Source organism: Cupressus sempervirens, chromosome 2 (genome assembly GCF_028749045.1).
Source record: "Cupressus sempervirens isolate cs-2001-9-10 chromosome 2, ASM2874904v1, whole genome shotgun sequence".
Classification (NCBI taxonomy): domain Eukaryota; kingdom Viridiplantae; phylum Streptophyta; class Pinopsida; order Cupressales; family Cupressaceae; genus Cupressus; species Cupressus sempervirens.
The window spans coordinates 767,351,020-767,374,703 of record NC_143119.1 but is presented as its reverse complement, the minus strand read 5'-3'; the positions used below and the strand labels follow the sequence as shown (position 1 = coordinate 767,374,703).

The 23,684-nt window shown below is 37.6% G+C and overlaps 1 protein-coding gene across 3 annotated transcripts in view; it reads left to right on the top strand.

Annotated features, from left to right (window-relative positions):
- LOC149575709 (serine/threonine-protein kinase TOR-like) overlaps positions 1–23,684 on the top strand; it is a 214,384-nt gene that overhangs the window by 116,277 nt on the left and 74,423 nt on the right. For all 3 annotated transcript variants that reach the window (XM_089815481.1, XM_089815482.1, XM_089815480.1), the window contains exons 36-42: positions 11,966–12,034; positions 12,186–12,296; positions 12,380–12,520; positions 12,596–12,724; positions 13,125–13,308; positions 13,429–13,643; positions 14,864–15,070. In XM_089815481.1, coding sequence (XP_089671607.1) covers positions 11,966–12,034; positions 12,186–12,296; positions 12,380–12,520; positions 12,596–12,724; positions 13,125–13,308; positions 13,429–13,643; positions 14,864–15,070 — 1,056 coding nt within the window. The remainder of the gene's footprint in view (positions 1–11,965; positions 12,035–12,185; positions 12,297–12,379; positions 12,521–12,595; positions 12,725–13,124; positions 13,309–13,428; positions 13,644–14,863; positions 15,071–23,684) is intronic.

Here is a 23,684-nt window from a genome sequence, read left to right as displayed (position 1 = left end):
TGCTTAGTGGAGAGCATCATAGCTAGGGACCTTGATTAAGATTTCTGATTTTTGTTTGCATATCAGCTTGCTGTTTATCAAGCTTAATTCAATATGTAATCAGTTTGAAACTTTGATATAAATATGGATTAATGATAAATTTTATCACTGTTCAAGTCAGAAGTTTATCATTTGCAATGTCATTGTTATATGATTTATGATCTTCTTGTTCATGTTTAAGTTTGCCTTCTGTGTTATGCATCTAAACATTGAGCATATATTATTATCAGGTGGAGAGCATCATAGCTAGGGACCTTGATTAAGATTTCTCTTTTTTGTTTGCATATCAGCTTGCTGTTTATCAAGCTTAATTCAATATGTAATCAGTTTGAAACTTTGATATAAATATGGATTAATGATAAATTTTATCACTGTTCAAGTCAGAAGTTTATCATTTGCAATGTCATTGTTATGTGATTTATGATCTTCTTGTTCATGTTTAAGTTTGCCTTCTCTGTTATGCATCTAAACATTGAGCATATATTATTATCAGTGTTACCCCTTTATTCCTGGACAGGGCGACGGGTCTCTACCATGGCAATTGTTTTTGCCAAAATTAAGGATGGGTGGAGGGGATAAAGCATGACTCGATCTAAGGAAATTTGCAAATATACATTACATTCATATGAAATTATGGATGAAGCATGTCATTTAAACTTCATAGAACCTTAGCATGCAAGATTACAACATTTCTTTGTTTCAAAGCACAATATGCATTAAAAATTCAGAAGTTGGAATTCATTGTCAAAAAATATAGGCACGTGATAGCAAAAAATATGTAAATGAGTTTAATATACAAAACCAAAATGCCCAAAGGCTTAGTACTGCTGTATAGGTTCATGTTGAATATAAAAATCAAAATACATAAAAAGTAAACAAAGCAGGCTTAGTATTGCAAAACAGCAGGAGGGGTTGGGGTGGGGTAGGCAGAATGTGCCTTGGCCATCCCCAAGTCCTTGAAATGGGCTTGGTACGGGGACTGGGGAACTAAGATGAGGGACGTGTCTTTGGTAACCCTGATTATTATTATATAGTGTAAATCTGAAACTGAAAACACTATGTAGTCGGAATAAAGTAACTATTATGTTTAGTACTTGTTTAAGCTAGTCGGGCTGGGTAGTTAGGAGGTGAGAGAATGCAAAACCAACCAACCCTTCTATAAGTACTTGGAATATTGTCAATGAACGTATGTTGATTTTGGGTATTAATAAAAGAAACCATTTCCTCACCTACTAGTATTGTGGTATGAATGGTACGTTTTGTGTTTTACTTCATATGTACCTCAATTGGACTATCCTGTATGGTTAGCATATTATATCTTTGTTTATTTAAGTGATATTTCCATTCTACATTTTTGGCGTCGTTGCCTAAGTCCGAACTTGGAGGTCAGTAGGATGGAGTAATGGGAAGGGCCTTTGTACTGCTCATCCAAGTAATAAATAGTGACGGGAAGAGGAGGAAATAATTGGGGAAGATCATTTGACATGTGATCTAGTGACGAGTTGGGAAGTTGCGGTCGATCAGTAAGTACGAAGGGAAGCCCGTGAGAGAATGGTCCCTGAAGGTACGGTACATGACTAACTTCCAGTGTCACCAGTGGTGTACGATATCTTCGGAGAGATTCCTCGCCTGTTAGCAAGCAATTTGTTACGAGTAAAAGAGAAAGACATTAAAATTGATTCATGCCCTTGATTCCAAACATATATCCCAGGCGGGTACAAGGAGAAGAAACTGAGGAAGAAGTCGCCTTGAGGACATTACGTCTCCAACACTAGCATGAGAGACATCGTAAGTTAAGGGGAGGACAAGGGGATTTCACTAGAATCCAAGAAGGGTTGATTAAGCATATAATCGAAGGTATAGCAAATTTGGCCATCTCGGAGACACCAGCAAGGAAGTTGGGATACGGAAATCCAGAGACACCTGGAGGGAGAGATCTTCGACAGGAGCAAAGTCAAGAAGAAGAGGATACTTCAATAGTTCATCCTCGACAACGAACTTCCAGATGGGAGGTGGTGTTCCATCGGGAGGAAGTGTTCCATCGGGAGGAAGTGTGTTCCATTGGGAGGAAGTGTTTCATCAGGAAGAGGAAGAGTTCCATCGGGAGGAAGTGTTCCCTCAGGAGCAAATGTTCCATCGGGAGGGAGTGCTCTGTCAGGAGGTAGAGTTCCACCAAGAGTAAGAGTTCCATTGGGAGGAAGAGTTCCATCGGGAGGGAGTGTTCCATAAGGAGGCAGCGTTCCATCGGGAGGAAGTGTTCCACCGGGAGCATGAGTTCCATCGGGAGGAAGAGTGTCATCGGGAAGAAGTGTTCCACCAGGAGGGAAAAAGACTCACATAATGGCAATAGACACACAAAAATTACCGAGATTCACAAGGGATGGTTTGGAGGATCCCGCTCGCCATTGTAAAACATGTCTAACAACATGGCAAGAAAATGGAGAAAATGACGCCGCATAGTGGCTAAAAGCTTTCCCGACCACACTAAGGGGTATTGCCATTAATTGGTATACCGATTTAGAGGCAACAAAGAAAAACACATAGGATAATATCGACACAGCCTTTGAGGAAGAATTTAGACTCCTAAGGAATGATGGTGAAATAGTAATAGTGATTTATAACACACGGCAAAGGAAGAGTGAATCCGTCAAAGCCTATAGTAGAAGAATGAAAGAGTTGATAGTGAAACTAGACAACAAGCCGACAGATGGACTAAAGAAACGATGGTTCATCGAAGGATTAACATCATCCCTCAGGAAAAAGACGAAGATAGTCCCACCATCGACCTTTGGGGATGCATGTACCCGTGCAATGGACATAGAAAGCAAGAGTAAAACTTCCAAGGCAAAAATACATGGAAGCGCGAGTGGAAGTTCCGAGGAGAGTGAAGAAGAATAAAAAACAATTCAAGCCCTGAGAAAAGACCTAAGGCGATTGATGAAGTAAGTGGTAGGGGGTAAAGAAGAAAAGAAAGAAAGGAGAGAACTTTGGTGTACAAAGTGTGAAAAGAGTTATACAAAAGGAGCATGCCCGAAGAAAGCATTTTGTGAGATTTGTCAGGTATTGGGGCACGCAATTAAAGATTGCCCCTACAATTTAAAAACAAGGAGCACTCAAGTATTTTTGACCCAAGGAGGGTAATCCACATCTGCCTCCACTCAATCGAAGAACAGAAATACAGAAGCCTCACCGGGAGGGTACATAAATAACAGGAGAGGAAGTAATAATAATAGCAACAGTAGCAGCAATAACAACAGACCACGGCGTCCATTCTAGTTTGATTCGAAGGGGAGGCCGATGATCCAATGGAGGAGATGCAATGAATGGGGACATTTTGCACGAGACTGTCAAAGTGATGGCGGACAAAATGGAGAAATGCTCTGTAAATGGTGTGGGCCAAGCAATCATGAAGATGCAAATTGCACAAGATGGAAGGGGTTAAATATGCTAGACATTGAAGATCAAGAAGACGAAATTTTTGCAGTTAACATGATGCAAGTCGGAAAATTAGCCTATCAGATGCCACTACGGAGACCAAAAGATTTCAGGAAGCAAAGAAAGACACTCAAGATAGCACGGGAGAAGAAGGCAAGGCAAAGCCGAAAAGGCTTACTTCTAGTAGGGATGTAACGAATATTGTGTGACAAGTATTGGAAACTACTATAGTAGTAAAAATAGGTGATTTATTAGAAACATTACCCCAATTGTAGGTAGCACCAACTCAGGCGGCAAACTTAAAATGGACAACTTCAAAGGAAGAGAAGGAAGGAGAAGTACGGACAAAAGATAATACCTTATTCACTATAGGAATGGGGAGAACACCAGCGGTAGTAGAGATGGAGATATTAGGGTGTAAGCTTTCAAATGCCATTGTTAATGGAGGTTCCAGCGTAAATGTTTTATCAGAAGAAGCATGAAAGGAAATAGGGAAACCTACACTTTGGCCATCAACATTTCAACTAGTGGGAGCCGACCAACATGGAATCAAGAATATAGGAACATTGATGCGACAAAAAGTCATAGTTGGTATGCAACAATTTTTTCCTGATTTTGTGGTTATCACTTTAGACAAGAAAAGGTATGATGCCTTATTAGGTAGTGGATGGTTGGTTGCAGCAAAAGCTACCCATATCTAGAAACAAAACACGCTATCTATTGAGACCGAAGGAAGAAAGTACATCATAGATCTCAGGAACTAGTCAGTAAGTCAGGACTTGGCATTAGACTCCAAAGGAGAAAATATTGAAGGGATGGAACCAAATGTGGAAGGGGTACTTAGACTAGGGGAATGCTCAAACGACAACATAAGTTCCCTTAATGGATTATTCCACTGGCAAACGGGAGATTATGAAGTTTTCCACGGAGAATGTAATATGTTGCAAATACAAGAATCTCAGTCGAAAGGAAGGTACCCGGAGGAGTACACAAAGTGTACAAAGCATGGGGCAATAACATTATCTACTCTTGATAATAAATTGGTAAAAGGCCTTGTCAGTGCGTCTAAATTAAACACATATGAAGAAAGCAAAGAACGGGTCCCTAGTTATTTCATAAGTACAGAAGGAGAAAGTAACGGAGAGGAAATAAATCTCCACCCTAAGTCTTATAAAGCTATATCAACACATACTGGAATCATAGCCGTACGAAGGGAGACCAACAACCGTAGGAGGGGAATAAGTACGGAGGGAGCCAATAGGAGGAGGATACTAAAGGCTGTACGAGGAGCCGTACGAGACAAGTAGAGGCCGTACGTAAGGAGACAACTGTACGAGTGGTCATACCAGAGGAAGCACCAACCATACATCTTGAAGAAGAGGGAACAGTTGTATGAACATCCGCATAGCAGTAGGAAAGCGTGGGAACTTCTCAGAAGGGCACCGTACGGAGATAGAAGATAGTACAGACGAAGGTATAGAAGACACCCATACAGAAGGCATCCATATAGCAACAACTAGTACTGCAGACACTCGAATGATAGACATTCATATGGTAGGCACTAGTATGTCAGGCATCCATATGATAGAGGCTAGTACATGGGACTTTCGTACAACAACCAATAGAGGGAGCACGGGAGGCATCCGTACCAGAGGTAAGGGAAGAAATGCTTAAGCCATCATCGGTACGAAAGGAAGAAGCATCCATACGGGAGGAGGAAACGACATTTGTATAGGAGGCAGAAATGACATCTGTAAGAAAGGAGGCGGCAAAAAGGACATCCGTATGGGAAAGGTCATCTGTACGAGAGGTAAGGTTGGAAGTGTCCATACGATAGGCAACAATACGACAATCAACAGTATATGAAGCATTTGTACGAGAGGTACATGAAGCATCCGTACGAGTCGCACAACAGGGAGTAAGTACGGTGTCCGTACGAGAGGTAGAGAAGGAAGGACGTATGACATTTGTACAAGGAACACAAAAGGAAGTACGTACGGTTTTCATATGAGAGGCAAAGGAGGAAAGGTTAGTACAAGAAGGAGAAGGATCCGTACGCGTACTACAGTAGAAACCGTCCATACAGGAGGCATTGAAAAGAACAACCATACTTATCAGTTACCACATTACCACACATGGAAGTTTGTTACAAGCAGTCACGTCATAGGAATTGTTGGTACAGGTAGCATATACAAACAGTTATAGAAATTATGGAATCGACTCACCAAAACACAATGGTGAAATTAAGCATAGGAAACCCGAGCAGAGGAAACATTATTGATTCCAAAAAGAAGTAACCTAGGGTACTGCAAGCAAAGAAGGAGATAAGGAAGAAGGAGAAGATGACAAAAAGCAAAGGGAAAATGGCACAGAAAAAATAAAAATTGGCTAAAGCATGGGGGTTGGAAAGGCAGAATCTTCAATATTAATGGGAAGCCAAGAAAGATGCAATGCAGGAAGCCTGGAAAACAGAGAAAGCTGAATTGGAAAGCAAGATTGTCACATCAGAAGCCAGGAAGATGGACACTTTCAGGATACTGCAGGGTGTTCTGGCAAAACAAAAGATAGCTGAAAGGGATCTGCAACGACTATGGGGAGCTCTGAGCACAGGGATGTCCTCCCATCCTTCTTCTTCCTGAAGTCAAAGTTCATTTTGTTTTCTTGTTCAGCATTCCATATGACTTCTATTTTGGGGGGGATAGATGTATAGTTGGAATAAATTAACTCTTATGTTTAGTACTTGTTTAAGCTAGTCGGGTGGTTAGTTAGGAGGTGAGGGAATGTGTCGGTTGGTTTCCAACCAACCGACCTTTCTATAAGTACTTGGAATATTGTCAATGTACACATGTTGATTTTGGGTGTTAATAAAATAAACCATTTCCTCGCCTACTGGTATTGTGGTATGAATGATACATTTTGTGTTTTACTCATATTTACCTCAATTTGACTATCCTGTATGGTTAGCATATTATATCTCTGTGAATTTGAGTGATATTTCCATTCTACACACTACATTACATCTGCAAACTTTATCAGTGTTCTTGCTTTGAAAACCCATTGTCATGATTTAATATTATCAGATTTTCTATAAATTTTTAAATTATATTAATTGTTTTTTGATGTACCCTAGCACCCCGTCCCTTATTTTAATAAATATGAGACGTTGCTGACAATGAAAGAGCTTGTGTATGGGATTGAGAGGAATCCTGAAATTCAGACTTCTTTGGAGCTAATTTAGAGCCTTACTTTCAGCATCTTGCTCTTTTCTGCGTTGGTATATTCTCCACCCTCATGAAGATCCACAAGAGGAGTGAGCTTGACGGGTTTGAGTTTATGCCCAAGTATCTTCCTAGTTATGGGGTTTGAGTTTATGCCCAAGCTTATCAATTGATTAGCTTAAGGGGCTTTCTAATGAATGGTTTCATAAGGCACAACACTTGGTGAAGGTTTTGCAAATGGGGTTGTAAGCAGAGTGGGTATAACCATGGAGGAAACTCTGTTGTTAAGCGTGCTCAAGCTGGTGTAGTACTAGGATGGGTGACCTCTCGAGAAGTCCCAGTGCTTCACCTCTATGAGCATCACCACCTCTATGAGCATCACCTAGATCCAATGAGTGCTAAGTGTTCTATTTATTCACATGAGAGATGGATTTGTGTTGAATCACTACTCAATAAACATGGGTCAATGAGTTTGACCTTAAAAACTACATAGTTACATCCTGATATAAATATCACCTGTGGAAATTATCTCCTACTTATCAATTGATGAGCTTAAGGGGATTTCTAGTGAATGGTTCATAAGGCCCAACACTTGGTGAAGGTTTTGCAAACGGGGTTGCAAGCAGAGTGGGTTTAACCATGGAGGAAACTTTGTAGTTAAGCATGCTCAAGCTGGAGTAGTACTGGGATGGGTGACTTCTTGGGTTACATTTAAGCATGCTTCCAAGAAGTCTCGGTGCTTCACCTCTTTGAGCATCACCTAGGTCCAACGAGTGATAAGTAGTTCATTTATTCTCATGAGAGATGGATTTGTGTTGAATCGCTACTCATGAAACATGCGTCAATGAGTTCTACTCAAAAACTACACAGTTAAATCTTGATAGCAATATCACAATTTGAATTGTTGTGGAAAGTTTCTCCTACTTGTCAATTAATGGGCTTAAGGGGATTTCTAATGAATGCTTCATAAGGCACAACACATGGTGAAGGTTTTGCAAACAAGGTTGCAAGAAGAGCGAGTTTAACCATTGGAGGAAACTTGGTAGTCAAGCATGCTCAAGCTAGAGTAGTACTGGGATGGTTGATCTCCCATAAAGTCACAATGCCTCAGCTCTATGAGAATCACCTAAATCCAATGAGTGCTAAGTGTTCCATTTATTCTCATGAGAGATGGATTTGTGTTGAATCACTACTCATGAAACATGGGTCAATGAGTTTGACTAAATAAAACATAGCTACATCTTGATAGCAATATCACAATCTTCCTACTTCTTATAAGAATTTGCAGTTCAGGGCTTTTAATGTGCTATGAAGATTGTTGTCCTTGCTGAGAGGGAGTCTCAGCATCACTGATCCTTGCTACTTGCTAAAATGAATATTTTTGTGAGATGGAGAAATATGAGGTGAAAGGCCTATGAGAGATGCTGCTCTTTCCACTCATGGGAGTAGTCATTGTGGACGTCATGTTGAGAGACTCAACTATGACATCATGTTGACTGACTTTGTGATGAGCACTTGTGGACATGTTTCTTTCCACACATGGGAGTAGCCATAGTGGATGTCTAGTGTCCATTCATTGAAGAGACATGACTCTGCTATAAAGGGAAAGGTGTAAGTATTGAGGATGAAAACTAAAGGGAGTATTGAAGGAATTTTAGATCTGACTCACAGCAATCTTACACAGACATATAGAATCTTTTTTCTGTAACTTGGTATGAGTGACTAGTACTTTGTGCAATTGATCTGCCTATGTGCATTTATAGATATTGATTTCTAAGTACTTAATACTGTGGCAGGAAAAATCATTTGGGTAAAATATTGACAAGCAAAAGTATGAGATTTTTCGAAAAACCAGTAAAAAAGGTGTAAAAAAAATTGGAATTTAAAAAATAAAGAATATAAGAAATTGTAGAAAAAGAGAAAAACTACATACTTGAATCTTGATAGGATAAGATAAATTTATTAATATCACAATTTGACTTGCTATGGTAAATATCTCCTACTTATCAGAGATTTAAGAAAAAACAAAAACTAAATGGTGTTTCCATAGTATAGGGATATAGAGAGAAAATACAATAACGTTTAACCCATGAATTGTAGATAATAGATTTTTGTTTAATGTCAGTGTTTTGGGATTGAACTTTGCGTATATGTTTAACTTGACTTTTCAATCATACCCACGGATTCTTCCTCAGAAGTTTTCACTGGGTGTGATTTGAAACACTGAGTTAAAAATATACACAGTTTAATCCCAGGAGACTTACATTCAATTTCATGGACTGTGGAAAACTGATTCCTTTTAGTTTTTTGTTTATTATATTCCTGTTGTTGACTACGTAGGTAAATATTCAGTTAACTTTCTAAGAGGGCAATGACCAAATGGTTTTCTAAGTCGGATATGAAATATTCACATTTATTGTATTTTTTAAAAGGACAGTCAAGAAATAGTTATCTAAGTCTGAGAACGAAATTTATCTGACAGCGATCTAGCTACTGTTAGGGATTTAGTAAAAGTGGAAGTTCTCTTGAAGTGAGACTTTTATTGCAAAAGGAGTTTCCTTGGGATAGTTTAATATTTGACAGAGCTTGTCAAATCATATTCTACAATTGGAACAAGGATTTAATTTGAAGCACACAATTATTCCAATTAAGGGTATAGTAAAGCTATGAGAGACATGATGGAGTGCGTTGTGAGACTTATGCAGACCCAGACCACCTATGCTCCTCTTTGGGATAGACTATCAAACAAAATAGTTAGTTGGTAAGCCACGCAAATCAAGAAATAAAAACACTTATAGAAAAAACAAATGATAAGTTAATTCTAATCAAATCTAAACTACTAATTTGCAATGATCAAGAAAATGCAAAACCAGATTTTTAAAATAAGATTACAAACCATAGTGCTAGTTATATGAATGACCATTTTAGGCCTTTGAGAAGGCAGTTAAGAAAAAATAGTTAATCAAATTTTTGAAAAAAATGTTTTTTTGCCTATGTGTCTGACTACCACGGCAATCCTCGAGACTAGGCGAGTCAGCAGAGTTTGGCTTACTCGTTTCGTTCACGCAGAATCTGCCGGATTCGGCTGAGTCCAAGTCTAGAGGCAAAAGACTCTGGAGGCTTGGCTGGGCTCAGGACTCACAGAGTCCTGTCTATGGGTATAATAAGATAATTATTGTTATCTTAAGATTGTCACTCGAGGCTATTAACATTGTGACTCTTTCCTTTAGGAACCCATTACTTTGAGATTTTGTGGAGCACTAAAACTAGCAAGTGTATGATGAGCAATGATTGGTTGTGAATCATGTGATCCTCAATTGATGCCCTGTTACTTTCCAGTATTGGTTCTTCCTCTTCTTGGTCACCTAAGCCGTCAACATAGCGAATCTTATTTTCATTACATTGAGGTCCTTCATTATATTTGCTATCATGACTGAAATATAAACCTTTTTTTTGTTCTCCTCAATTTGTTGTGGTAATCATAGTTGGAAAACTGGGAGTCACTTCAGACTCGGTAGACTAAAAAATTGGACTTGGACTTGGCCTTGGCAAAAGAAAAAAACCATACTTCAAAATAAAATAAAATAATTTCATGTAGAAAACATAAGAGCCATAATTGAAACATTATACACGTCATATGATCTCCAAACCCTCAATATTTGAAAGTTCACCAGTCATGCTCATAGCTTCAAACTTTAAAATGTATAACAGCAGCATAAGTCTATAAATGTCCAAAAGTGAAAAACAACAAAGCAAAGACCAATCTTCCTTTTTCCTAGATCCTTTGATCTTATTTCCTCATCTTCTTCAGACCCTATAGACTTCTTTTGGGCAATAGTAAATAAGAAATGTGAGGAAAAGTGAAAAAACACATGTTTCATGGTTGACTGTGTTTGAAGATATTGCTGAGAGTTATTTGTAAAGTCTCAGGAGTCCTGCTATAGGATTCCGACCGAGTCCACATCAAAAACTCGAGTGTCCAAGGTAATGACACTAAGGCTTGGTTTGTGAGCCTGTGGTGTGTTGATATGGCTCGCTCATGAATTCGTATGTCTTTCTGAGTCTGAGGCAAGTCGAAAGAGTCCTCGAACTATGTTGGTATTAATCTAGTTGGCTGAGGATAAGAATTTTTTATCCCGCTAATCCCTGCTATCTAGAAATTCATTGTTTCTTCTCTACCCTACATGCTAGACAAAAGCCTCCTCTTATGGTATTGGAATTATAGATAGGATTAGAATTGAAGTGGATACAACATGTTATATATCCATAATACTAAAATCGTTATTGGTTGTAAAAGAAGCCATGCATATTGCTTATAATACTTGATGTATATTTTTTGATACACACATAGATCAATAAAATAAATATGCCATGGACATCCAACATTCAGTATATTATTATCCAAACTGTGTATCATTAATATGCCACAGGAGCATAACATAACTAAGCTTTTCCTTATCAAATCTTATGAATGACTTAAGGGCCAGGGATGGATATCTCTAGGTAGAATTCGCTTATGAGTGGACAGTAATTCACTAGTGTTCATTATGAAAAATTATCCTAGAATACGACTTGGCTGTACAAAGCCTAACGACCATAATGCTTTGAGTTGTTTCCAGAAGACCCGCCTGGTGCAATCGAGTTGGTATCCTTTTTGAGGTTGTTAGGAGCAGCATAACTTAATTTAAACCTCATTAATGAAAATGAAAAGATGGGAGAAACATGTAACTTTTCACAGGCTCATGATAATGTCCTAATGACCACTCATTTCTAACAGAGTGGTTACGGTGAATATGTTCAACATTTAGCTTGGGTTAATCGATACCATCTACTTTATGTTAAGGTAATTGAAATAAAGGAACTCTAAAGTGAGGAAATCTTTATTTGTTTTGAGGACCAAATTAGGGTATCCTGCACTTTTAAGGAGCATCTGCTAATATATAATGTCATTTCAATTGAGCACATTGCTTTCCAACGTGAGTTACTAAGCCTTTAGACTTAAGGGTTTTGATTCGAGAAAATAATTGTACAATAGTTGTGGGATGTTATTTCATTACTTTTCATCTAAGTTGGGGATTATGTCAAGAAAACTAACATCGTTTAGTTTCAATTTGCTCTTTGGATACGCTGACCTTTATCTCATTTTTGGTACATATAATTGTTATCTAAATGCATTCAACCGGAATTTGTTGATAAATATAATTACATATTAGTTTTAAGTCTCAATTTTTGGATGCAACGTTCAAAATTTTAAAGTGGTTCAATTGTATCAGGTACTTGAAAGCTATGATCGTGCTTACAGTACAATGGTTCGTATACAACAACTAGCAGAGCTGGAAGAGGTGCTTGTTTGTTCTAATGTATTATGTAATTTAATCATCTTCAATTAATAGATTCTGGGGAATCTTGCAAAATATGAATATAAATTGGAAGGGTAACGACTAGGTTCTCTACATGCTCCTGTTCTAAAGTTTCTTGTTTTATATATGGTAGGTGATAGATTACTGCACACTACCAGTGGGAAATGCTGCAACAGAAGGGCGTAAAGCCTTGATCCGTAAAATGTGGATTGATCGGATACAGGGAGCTAAACGAAATGTTGAGGTAGATTCTGATTTGAAATATAGCTGTTTAATATAACTACTGATTGTGTGGTCACAAGTTTTATTCTGGGAATGTGTTTTCAGGTTTGGCAGGAATTACTTGTTGTGCGTGCTTTAGTTTTACCACCAACAGAGGATGCAGACACATGGTTGAAATTCGCTTCCCTGTGCCGTACAAGTGGTCGAATTAGTCAGGCTCGTTCCACTTTGGTAAAACTGTTGCAGGTAAATCCCTTACAAGTAGTGCATTCTCCAGAATCTTTAATAACAGTCTGACTGAGCTCTAGTCAAATTGTGCAGTACGATCCAGAATTAAATCCTGGAAGGTCTATGCTATCTGGTCCACCCCAAGTCAGATTAGCATATTTAAAGTATCTGTGGTCTCTTGGAGAAGATGGTAGAAGGAAGGAAGCATTTCATCGATTGCAGGTGTGTAAAGGCCTCTTTGAAGTGAAATAACGTTTTAAGTTGCAATCATTGAGGTATTGATAATGAGCAGGGACAGTGATAGGCCAGTGTGCTGAGACTTGGTGTTCGGGTGAGGACTCATGGACCTGAGTCTAGAGCCTTAACATGCAGACTGGGTCAAGTCTGAAAGCTAAGATTCCCAAGTTTTCATGGCTTTCAGGCAAAATAAAATCAACTTTAAATTTTCAATATAACCACTTAAATTTTTTTCCCATATATATATAATTGGCACATTACCAATTTGGGTTAGCTTTGTCTGAGATCTAAAACCAACTGTGAGTCCTAAAACAGCTTGCTGAGTTTTGATTGCGTGTTGAGTGTTAGCACAAGTTATACTCATAAATTCTATTTTTTCTTCTAGGATTTAACGGTTGAGCTTGCTGGCCACACACAATCATCCGGGACCACATATTTCTATCCTGTAACAATGGTGGGGTCAATTAGTTCTTCAAATGCAAATGTTCCTCTTCTTGCTCGAACATATTTAAAACTTGGGGTATGGCGATGGGCTCTATACCCTGGATTGGATGAGGACTCCATGCACGGTGCTGTTAAATACATCAAACTTCCTGTCGTATTTTAAGGCATTGACTATGTATTTTGAGGCAGTTATTGGTAGAAATAGTTCATGTTGCTGACATCTTGTTTATTCATGGTTGTTTCAGATATTCTTGTTGCGTTCAAGAATGCCACAGAATGTGCCAAAAATTGGTCAAAGGCATGGCATAAATGGGCATTGTTTAATACTGCTGTGATGTCTCATTTTACACTTCGAGGCATTCCTGCTGTGGCCAGTCAATATGTCGTTGCCGCTGTAACGGGGTATTTTCGTTCAATAGCATATGCTGCAAATACAAAAGGGGGAGATGATAGTTTGCAGGTATTAAACAAAATACAATAACTGTAGAGCTTGTGTTTAGCTATAGCATATCATTTTTCATTCAGTCATAATTTCTAAGATCTGTGCAAATATCATAGTAACATGGGGACACGTCCCCCCCCCTTTTTGCCCCATGTCCCGGAGACTTCAATGCACCGGGGACTTGGGGACTCCGTCCCCCCATCCCCAGTGGTGCCACAAGTTTCCGCCACCTCCACTGAGGATTGGGGACATCCCGGTGTTGACTATTTGCAGATTCAACTATTTATGTTTGTTATTTAATGTTCGATGTTACAATTCAAGCAATGTTCAAGTATTTTCTCTCTCTCTCTCTCTCTCTCTCTATATATATATATATATATATATATATATGGATATATGTATGTATATATGTATATATATAGACACACATATACGTACCCCCTCTCCTGTCCCCCGCCGCCGTCCTCCCGCTGTCCCCCCACCATCCCCAAATTAAGGCCCCTCTGTCCCCTTGTCTCGGAAACTTGTCCCACCGTTCCATCATCCCCCCATACCCCAAGGCGGTGTAACTATGGCAAATATAAGCATTTGGTTTAGGTAAAATAAAAAGAATGAGAAAAACTTGAAAAACTGAAATGTAGGGAAATGCTTTGGAAAAGAAATTGATATGGAGAATGATTCTGGGTATAGTTGGGGGCACATTAATGATTAGTGTTAACTGCATTGGAACCTCTAGAACTAAAGATTAAATGTCTGTTTATTTCATGCAAATGATGGAAACATTTCATAAAATTGGGTAGTTCCTTGCCAGGTGAAGTGAGGAACCTGTTGTGCAACTGTCTCAGAGTGCATGGATTTTGACCTGGATGTATGTTAGGCATTTAGTTGGCTTGTGTTTCTTTAAGTTCATTGTTTCTCAAAAGCTGTTCCGTGTTTGTTAGGTCCTTACAGTTGGATGAAACATAGCTTTCTGCTTGGACTTTATATCCACTTGCATCTTCTATGGTTTATATCATTTGTTTGAATGTCATACAGAAGATTGAGATTCAGGTTTAACCTAATGGAAAGTACTATGTCTAGATACGGTTATGCACTGCCAATATCAGTTTTATATTCATTTCTTGATTGTTTTTATTTATGGATACAATTATATTTGTAGATATATTTTATAAGGTCTATTAGCAATTTTCGTTTTTATTTATGTCAATATTGTCTCATTAATTCTGGTCCACCAACAGGATATTCTTCGGCTACTTACTTTATGGTTCAACCATGGAGCTACCACTGAAGTGCAGGAAGCATTAGATGATGGATTTAACTATGTGAATATTGATACCTGGTTGGTAGTGTTGCCTCAAATAATTGCAAGAATCCATTCAAACATACCTGCAGTGAGAAAACTAATTCAGTCACTTTTGGTGCGAATTGGGAGAGGGCATCCACAGGTTGGCTCATGAACCCATTGTTCATGCTTTACAGTATGGTTTGTTTTTGCTTATAGTCTGAGTGTTTAACCAGAAACTTGAGTTGGGGTGAATTTTTTTTATTAGTTTTAATCATGTTTTAGTTGATTGGTTGTTACACTCCTATCTGATAAAAATTAAGATTTGAAATACTCAATAGAATTAATAATGCACACCAGTAGAGGGGTAAAAGTATATCTTTTATCCCACGTTAAGTTATTATAAAAGTTGCTAATGATTGTAAGCCTCGCATCAGAGTTGATTTGGCTAGATTTTATTGCTTTCCTTGAGGATAAAGTTTTAAAAAAGGTCCAGATAGTTATCAAGAGGAACACAATTGTCAATTGACCAACCTCTTTTAACCATCGAAAACTGAAGATCAATTAATAGACAGAAGGATAAATCATATTCCCTTATATTCTAAGGCCCTCTAGAACTCCATGGTCACATTAATGAACTGATTAATGAATTCTGTACGTCATGTGGTTTTTAGATCGTCCCACAAACCCTTTCAAGATCCGTGAACTAACTTACCCTAGTGCTTTTGTTCACTACTATGCTTGTACATTAGGGAAGTTATAAAGAAATCAACATACATAAGAACACAATGTTCTTAATTTTAGTCACTGTCATTGGTCACTGACACTCAATCCCAAACACCATAGACAACTGCCACTGGAAATTGTTCTTGACTATAGTCATTTTGGCACAAAAGGGGACTGGAACATTTATTATTACCCCCCCCCCCCCCCCCACACACACACACACACACAGAATGTGTAATTCCACTTATTCACATAGCCAGGAACTCTGGAAAAAAAAAATCATATCATGCTGCATACTAGAAATTAAAATGCCATCAAAGCTGATGAAGGACCTGTCATTGGTGACTGACGAGAGGACGCTGATTGCCCTTCTTCCTCTTCTACCACCTGCCTCTAATAAGTCTTCTTCCCTAGGTGTGAACTTCTCACAAGGAGTGTTGGGTACCACCAATCATGCATATATTCATGCAAATTTCTTTACAATCACATTTGTCAACTGATGTAAATGACTCAATTCTTTCACTTTAGGCTTACCAGCAGAAAAGCAAAGTAATGTTACAATACTTGCAACAATTTCTTTTTGTCTTGCAATAACATGTTTTTTTTGGTCTATGAGTTGAGAAGAATAAAAGAGTGCTTTATATCCTTGATTTCTGTAACATCAACATCAGCGAAACAAATGAATACTAGCTTAGTTTAGCTTCTATGATGTTTGCACAGTTGTATGTGCTATGCATTCATTTTGAGCACATCACAGACAGCAAAAATGACATTCAATTGCCTTTGCCAAAAACATCGCAAACCAAACTTCAATCCTTCGCAATATATTTTTATTTTCTGATAGCAACCGTTAATAATTAGCACAAATAATTGGAGATCCTTGTCGTTTTTCTTCAAAATGGAGGATGCAACTCTTTCGTTGACACATTGCCATCATCAATCAAAACTACGAATAAGAATATCACTGGCTTCCAGCAGTGATCTTTTTCAGTACTGGGGACTCTCGAGGTATGTGATAACAGATTTAGTGGAGCAATCAAATTGGAATTATTTGGTGATGGGAAAGAGATGCTTAAGGGCCTTCATCCAATTCCCAATCTTGTTCACCAACATCGTACAAGGGCCGCTGCCAATGAAGATTGCACCTGCATAAAACACTGGGTATCTTTTCTCAGCATGAACAGTGAATGGCACAAGTGGGGCTGGTTCTTTGTGATCCACAGCTCTATGGTTGTGGATGAATGCAAAACTACTTCAACAACCACAACAAAACTTATAATTGCAGTTGGAGAAAATAACCACAGACCCATATAAGTGCGCCTTTGCCAACTCACTATATTGAGCCAGCTAATGATATGTTGTGTTTTGGTATGTGTCTTTCACTACCATCCTGATGCTCAAGAGTCTGATGAAGGATTAGTGCATCCAATGGCACACAATTTAGCAATTGACACTCTGTCAAGCCACCACTCATAGAGGTTGATGTAGCCATTGACATTCAGCCAAGCCCTCCAAAGCATTCACAATTGGTTCAGCCTCTACTTGAGGTTGCCATGGAGAGCGTTCAATCATTTGCTCAAGTTGTCATGGATTCAATACTTACTACAATCCCACAACACATCTAGAGGCCCGATAGTTACAAACTACACCCATCGGAGAAGACTTGTCATTCAGTAAAGCTGAAGCAGAAAGGATTGTTATAGAGATTGGTTGACAAATCCATATGAGCCTATTTATACAGTGGAGCATTACTTTGGAAAACTCCAATCTATGATTAAGTTTATAGATGTTCTTGTGGATGTTGCTCGCCACCTTGATTTTGGGCATGACCCATTGGTAGCATCCAATGTAGATGGAGATAAATGAGTTGTTGGTTGCCTAGCACCCATGTAGATGCACAGTTGGGAGACATGGTTGAGTAAATGTTTATTGCTATGCCTGATAAACTACGTACATGAAATAATACAAAATAATGGCATTGCATACGAGACATATGAATAAAGGATTCAATGGTTGTAAAAGGGAACACGTGTCAACCGATTGACACATATAATTAACCAAGAGTGACATCCAACCTAATATAGATAGTTAATACATTGTCTAATAACCAAATACATTAAATATAACACTAGGCATTATATATTTGCACGTAGAGGAGCTACGAAGACAACATCCTCTATTTACACATACATATGGCTTTGATTGAGGAGGCCACATGGTCAAGAGACTAAGTCCTTTACTAGGTCAAGACTTTTTGTGTAGAGTTGTTCGATCATATCATGTACTTACAAGAGCATTTAGCTCAAAAACATGTACTTGCGGAAACCCTTGAGGACACCATCATTGAGCGAAATAGGCAACTAGCCGAGATGAAGAAACAACGGGGAATGAGATCGACTTCTAGCAGAGAGGGAAGACGAGTTACTAGAAAAGGAGAAAGAGTTGGAGAAAATGAATAGTAAATTCCATGAGGAGCAGGAGCTAGAGAAGACAAGGAGCCATTTGATGGAGGTTCCTTACAAGGTGAAGGCAACTCAAGAGCATGAGTTTGTGGCTAACCAACATCTTTAGCAACGCCAACAACAACTCTTTGACTCCACACCTATTTTCTTGATACATCTAGGGACTTCATTTCATATTCCCTTTCTCAGAAAATACTCGAGTTTTGTTGTTTAGATCTCCTTATTTGTTTGTGTTGTTTGGAAAATGATTTTCTTTTTGGGAATGCTGATGTAGTCAACAAAGAATAAATTCCATTGTTGTAGTCGGCTAAATACAAATAATTCTTATGTTTTATATATGAGGTTTTCATGATCAGTTGTTAGTTATCGATTGTTTGTGACCAATGGTTGGAAGCCCTAACCAAGACTGTTCTATTTATCTAAATATACTTATTCTTTACAGTTGCAGACCACTCTGATGTCATTTTGTGCTTTTCGCATATTTAAAATTTATAACAAAGGCATATTTTTTTGGAAATGTTGCAAGTTATTTCTATTCTATGCACTATATCTTTATAATTTTGTTTACTATGTAATCATTTAAAGTGGATTGAGTGAGTAAACTCTTGTTCAGACTTGACAGTCGAGTGTCTTTATTCGAATTGAAAGTGCTACATTTTGTGAACCTTGTACTACATCCAACATTGCTTCAATAAAATTAGAATACCAAAGAAATACCACACAGTTCTCTATTTGCTAGTAAAATGGGCTATGGGGAGAATTCACTTCATCTTCTACATAACTATAATTACAAAATTTCTTGGTTGTTTGGTTCCATTGGACTTTGATTTTGCTTCCTTGTCTATTCTTTTGAGTTGTCTAATGAATATGAGGAAGGCGATTACTCACTAGTTGCTTGGTTTCTCAAGTCGATTTATATAATTTTAACTTTGTTTCTTCATGAGATTGTACTTTCTTTTTCTCAACTGTGATTTTCTTTGGCTGCTATTAGTCAATTCTAATTGGATAATGTGTTATGGTTTCTTATGTTACCAAGGGACGCATCTTTGGGTTTTTCACAACCCCGTTGTGGAGACGTCTTACATTTACATAAGAGGGTGCCTAAGGGACTTTGAATGCCAATTCTTGAGAGGCTTTGAGTTTGATTCTCAAAATAATACAAATTTGGCATTAGGATTCTGCCAATCGTTAATTTTAAGATTCTATAATGTATAAATGCATGCTTTATAGACGTTCCATATGAATATTTTAAATGTACCTATATTTTTATTTTATTTTTATGTCAATGATAATTAAAAAAAGAGTACATCAAGTAAGCTTTATCAACATATAAGTGACTTCACTATCATCCTATACCATTTTAAACTATCAGTATATCCTATGCATATTAATCACCTATAAGTTACTGAAAATTTTACAATGAGAGTTTATTACTAGTTACAACTTGAAGATTGAAATCAAGATAAGAGGACTTGGGTCATCGTGAACCCTATGACCCTACTACATTGTTATTGGAAGCAACCTCATCATAATCATACCTTCCCAAGGGGGCTAGATATATATCTAGAACAATATTAGAAACAACTTCCTAACCTGGGGCATCTATTTCCCTGGATCTCTTATTTGCTTCTTCAACTTACTCATTTGAAATACCTTTGTGTTTCGTGAATTGATTCAATGCTTCTTATTTCTTTCTGTCTAGCATATCTTTGTAGGTGTTGAAATAGTGCATAAACCTAATATCATTCTTATAAATAAGGAAAGCACCTTTGTGGGCAAGGATCACAAACTTTCTTTCACGATCTCAAGGGTAATTGACACTTGCAAAATGATAGTGAGTTTGGTGAGTTTAAAACTAAACTCAGTAAGGCTTTTCCTATTGTTCTGAAAGATTTCTGCGTTCCTTTGCTTCCACACAAACCACAAAACTTTAGTAGACAAAATGGACTCGAATTTGTTTAAATACTCAACATAACTAACCTGAATTTCAATCCAGGAAAGACTAGGACAGGAATACCAACAAATAGGTGGACCCAAGAAAATGGACCAGACCATTCTAGCATATTGACATTCAAAAAAGATATGTTCTATAGATTTAGGCTCATTACATATTAAATATGACATATGATTGATACCGATAGAGGACAAAACATCATTTGCAACAATTGTTTTTACGAAATAAAAAGGCAACAAAAATAAATTTACTTAGGTTTAACAGGTCAGTGTTTAGTGAGGTTAATTATTGAAGGCCATTTGTAATTTGGCTAGGTGATGCCCTAAGACTGATTAATCCATAGCAAAGTAGTGGATCCTCTCATATCATATTATAAATTTGTTTAGACATATCCAGGAAAAAAGATCCAGCCCACCACTTAAGTTGATTGAGAAAGGAATTTGTCTGCATGATCTTGCATGAGAAAACATTCCCTACGGCTTTCTGAATCAGAGAAAAAGCTTTTTTATGTGATGGAGGAGCCTAAACTTACTCTAGGGTTCCTTCCATGAAGCCGTGTAGTTGTTAAGGAGAATGTCCTTAATATAGGATATGCCCAGAAAAACCCATAATTTAGCATAGCAATTTTCAGTCAGTGCAAGGGGCTTATTATTAAGCTGAACACCGCACCAAAGAGATCTTTCTACAACAACATAAGAATGCGGCCCCCCAATAATACCTCTACAACACGATAAGCTCGTAACCTGTGTCCGTGCCTTCCATATGGAAGATAAGATGGGAGAACCAAATACTTCTAGATCAAACTCACCCATCAACTTGACACATAAACTCACATTCTTCCATCTGTTACCTTTTTCAATGTTTGACCTCGTGATGTTATTTTAGATTAAAGTTGTCCATGGCTCATTGCCTTCTACAACCTTGAAGTTCCATTTAGTAGCAAGGGCATCTCTATGGGATTTAAGATCATGGATCCCAAGTCTTGCCCATCTCTTGTGTAAACAAAACTAGTTCCAGAGAATGGAATGTATCTTATTAGAACCTTTCCTATCAGACTAGATAAAATCTCTCATAATTTTGTCCAATATGTTAATTTAGTAATTGGAAAATAACCACATGGAAGTATAGTAAATGGCGTGGGAAGCCAACACCTTTTGATCCACATTTTCATATGATTATTTTAAATTTTTCTACTTTCACATAGTGAACTCCTAGCCGTGTCCCCAAAATTGGTAAATAAATTCTGCATTGAAAACTGCTCCTGCCTTGTGTCATACTCATCCTAGAAACTTGATCATAAAATTTAAGAAAAATAATTTGTTTCCAATAATTGCCTTTTGGTCTATTAAAAATCCTGAGTACCTTCATTGCTCCCTGATCCCACCCATTATTTAAAAAGTTGGGTGTAATGTCCCCTTTCTAGCATTCATAGCATGATGTTGTCGTTAGCCTATTTCCCCGCGGTCCCGTAGGCTAACCAGGACATTGAAGGGGCTTAGAGGCCATTTGGCCTAGATAGTTTCAGTTGCAGGTCTTTCTGAGGGGTTTTGAGGTAACTTTGGGCATACTTACTATTTATAGTAAGTCATCTTGGATATGGTCGGACATCCGGTGGCAGCGGTATGTTGATGGTAATTGTTTAAAATCGACAAGAAGATTTGTTTATCATTGATAAGATTTCTTATGCATTGATAAAGCTATTTTTTAAAGTTAAATTTAAATATTTAATTTTATTAATGCATAGACTATAGTTGTGGGAAATATTTAAATTAAAAGAGTCCCCTTTATTTTATAACACATTGGAGACATAAGTTACATAAAGAGAGTTATCTTTTATCCCACATTGAGAAAACGAAAGATGGAACTCTTGTGAGAACACTATAAAAGAAATGGAAGAGCTTCTATTTTAGCATGGTTGGAAATATCAAAGAAATTGGAGAATTTTCTGGAGGTTATGTCTCAATAGTTTGAATGACGAAATCCCTTCAAGCTGAAAATCTTGATGCCATCGAAAGATATGGTCTTGAGATTCAACAGGGTAGCAATCCGAAAAAGCAGAAACGAAAAAGCAGTCTGAAAAAGCGGAACCGAAAAAGCAGGCGGAAAAAGCGAAATCGAAAAAGCAAGCAGAAAAAGCGAAACTGAAAAAGTAGGCGGAAAAAGCAGAATCGAAAAAGCAAGCGGAAAAAGCGGAACCGAAAAAGCAGGCCGAAAAAGAAGTTCGAAAAAGTAAAGCAGAAGGGGCAGCATTGGAGGAAAATTATTACAACCATCTACAACCAGGTTCCCTTGTTAGTATTGTTTTTTTTAGGGTATTATAAGTTTCAGCTGTAAGTGTGCATTAGACCAGCATTGTCATTTTGGTAATCCATGTAAATGCCAAAGTCTTGGCCATATTTCATGAGCATTGTATTAGAAATTTGATTGCAATCAAAAAGATAATAGTTGCTGGTGTCATTTAAGCAATTCAATCTCATTATTTATCAGCTAGATAGTTTGCATACCAACTGTTTGCAAAAATGCCAGTTGGCTGTAGGTGTTCTTTTCTCATGCTTAGATCATAATATATGCACTGAATATTGTCAAAATTAAGAGCACACTCATGTTAGGTCATTGTGTAGTTCATTGTAATCTTCTATCACTAGATTCTCATTGATGCAAATTGGAAAAAAGTCATTTAAAGCAAGCTGAAATACTATATCAGTCATATGTCTCTTGCATGTGAATTGTTTGACAAAATTCTTTGAGCCTTCAATCAGCATCTTTGAGAGCAGATTTGAGGAGGGTTATTACAGTGGTATCAGAGCTTGCTTGCAAAGTGTTTTACGAAATGTCAAACAACTGAAGTATAAAGATTTTTGGTGTTTAAAGAAGTTATAACCTGTTGGGGTCATTACATTGGGGCCTAGCTGTTGATAAAACATGCACAATAACACAATTATTTGTTGACTAGGGAAAACCTTGATCCTAGGGAAAACCTCGGTGGGGATGGCACCCACAAAATGATGTACTTATATGCACAATAACACAATTATTTGTTGACTAGGGAAAACCTTGATCCTAGGGAAAACCTCGGTGGGGATGGCACCCACAAAATGATGTACTTATATAAAAGTTCTTTGTGAAAGGATGTGACTCTGCTAGGAGCCAAATGCAATACATTAAATACAACAGTCATTGTTAGAGGACAAATCCCTCTTAGGGGATGTTGAACCCTTGTTAGAAGTTTCCAACCCTATTAGAGGTTGATATGAAGACAACTGAACTCGCTGTCTAAATTGCTTCAGCAATTGTGAAGAATGAATCTTTAGGATAACAAATCCAACAAGTAAGATGACTGATACTACAACTTAATTGCCAATACAATTCTTTTGAAGTTCAACACCATCGACCAACTCGATCTCTGCTTTGCTCTGATGATTTGCCTTAAAGTTAACATCAACTGATTGCATACCTAACATACATAAGGTTAGTATATTTTATCCAACCAAAACATCTTCCTAAATACCATATCCAAAAGATTAAGTAGGTTAGCCTTTTGAGCTTTCTTAATGTACAATTAGTTACATAGGACCTTATTAGGTTATTTTTTAAGGTTCCCACATGCTACAATGCAATTTACAACTTCCAAAATA